This window comes from Austrofundulus limnaeus, unplaced genomic scaffold, assembly GCF_001266775.1.
Source record: "Austrofundulus limnaeus strain Quisiro unplaced genomic scaffold, Austrofundulus_limnaeus-1.0 Scaffold1527, whole genome shotgun sequence".
Lineage (NCBI taxonomy): Eukaryota > Metazoa > Chordata > Actinopteri > Cyprinodontiformes > Rivulidae > Austrofundulus > Austrofundulus limnaeus.
This window is the reverse complement of record NW_013953929.1, coordinates 23,425-24,506: the sequence shown is the minus strand read 5'-3', so window position 1 is coordinate 24,506 and position 1,082 is coordinate 23,425. Positions and strand designations below refer to the sequence as shown.

General features: G+C 39.6%; 1 protein-coding gene across 1 annotated transcript in view; it reads right to left on the bottom strand.

The window, feature by feature from the left end:
- The window catches only part of LOC106535680 (teneurin-1), a gene marked incomplete at both ends in the record, with an annotated part of 47,401 nt that overhangs the window by 23,994 nt on the left and 22,325 nt on the right, over positions 1 to 1,082 (bottom strand). Inside the window, 1 exon segment of the mRNA XM_014032746.1 lies at positions 867 to 1,040. Within this exon segment, the coding sequence (XP_013888200.1) occupies positions 867 to 1,040 (174 nt within the window).

The window sequence follows — 1,082 nt, the reverse complement described above, 5'->3', positions numbered from 1 at the left end:
GAAGAAGTCTCTTGGAGGAGAGACGAAACGTTTCATTAGAGAAGAACCCGTCCAGAAGACCTATACAATTTTTTTCTTTTTTATAATTTGTGAACTTGTGTATTTTTTTCATTTAGGGTGAGAGTTTATGCTTTGCAAGCTTTTGTCTTGTCAGTGACTCGTAATCCAGTTTATTTGCAATCACTCAGAACGTTCAGTATAAAAATGCAACAATAACAGAACCCCCCCCCCCCCCCCCCCCAAATTTTTTTTATTGATTTTAGCACCTTTAATCACAGTACTTAAGAAACCGATGTATAAAAAGTTAAATTGGTGTTGGACAGGAACTACTGGTAAAACGTGACAAGTGCAACATTTTGCTTTTTATTAGTTCAGTTCATTATAAAACAGTATGAAGAATCTAGGGTGGTTTAAATGTAAAAGAAGGTTGTTTTACAAGCAATAAGTATTTATAGGTGAAAGATGTCATTCATACTGAGGTGAAACTGATTAAATATAAATAATAAATAAATCCAACAATAACTTTGAGCTGTTTTTCTCACAAACACCCAGCCTGACACAGATAAAAACCTCCTCCTCCACCTTTCTTCTTTCAGATGCTCGTAATAAAAAAAAGAACGTAAAAGGAAACACTTTTATACTTTTATACTATTTTTCACTTGCTTAATCAACACCTTTACTGTAAAAAAAAAAAGAAATTCCCAAAAAGCACCATGTTAAATTTGTTCTGTCGGTACTAATAGGTAATTATGTCAATACTGAGTGCAGAACATCTGCTAATATATTAAAATCCTTCAGTGTTAGCGTGTGTAGTTGTGTGTGTGTGAGAGGGGTGCACATGGGGAGGTGTTTGCGTGCGCGCTCACCTCTGTCACCCGTGTACGTGGTTTCAGGGTTGAGTGTGTCCAGCAGGTGGATGGAGCTGGTGGGTCTGGGTTTGCTGCGGTCCTCCTGTTGATGGTCTGCTGAGCTCAGGCCGTTCTCGTACAGCTGGCTCTCACCGTGCCGCAGATGCCAGGTCAGACCTAACAGGTGGACCGCTGCAGACACACACACACACACACACACACACACACACACAC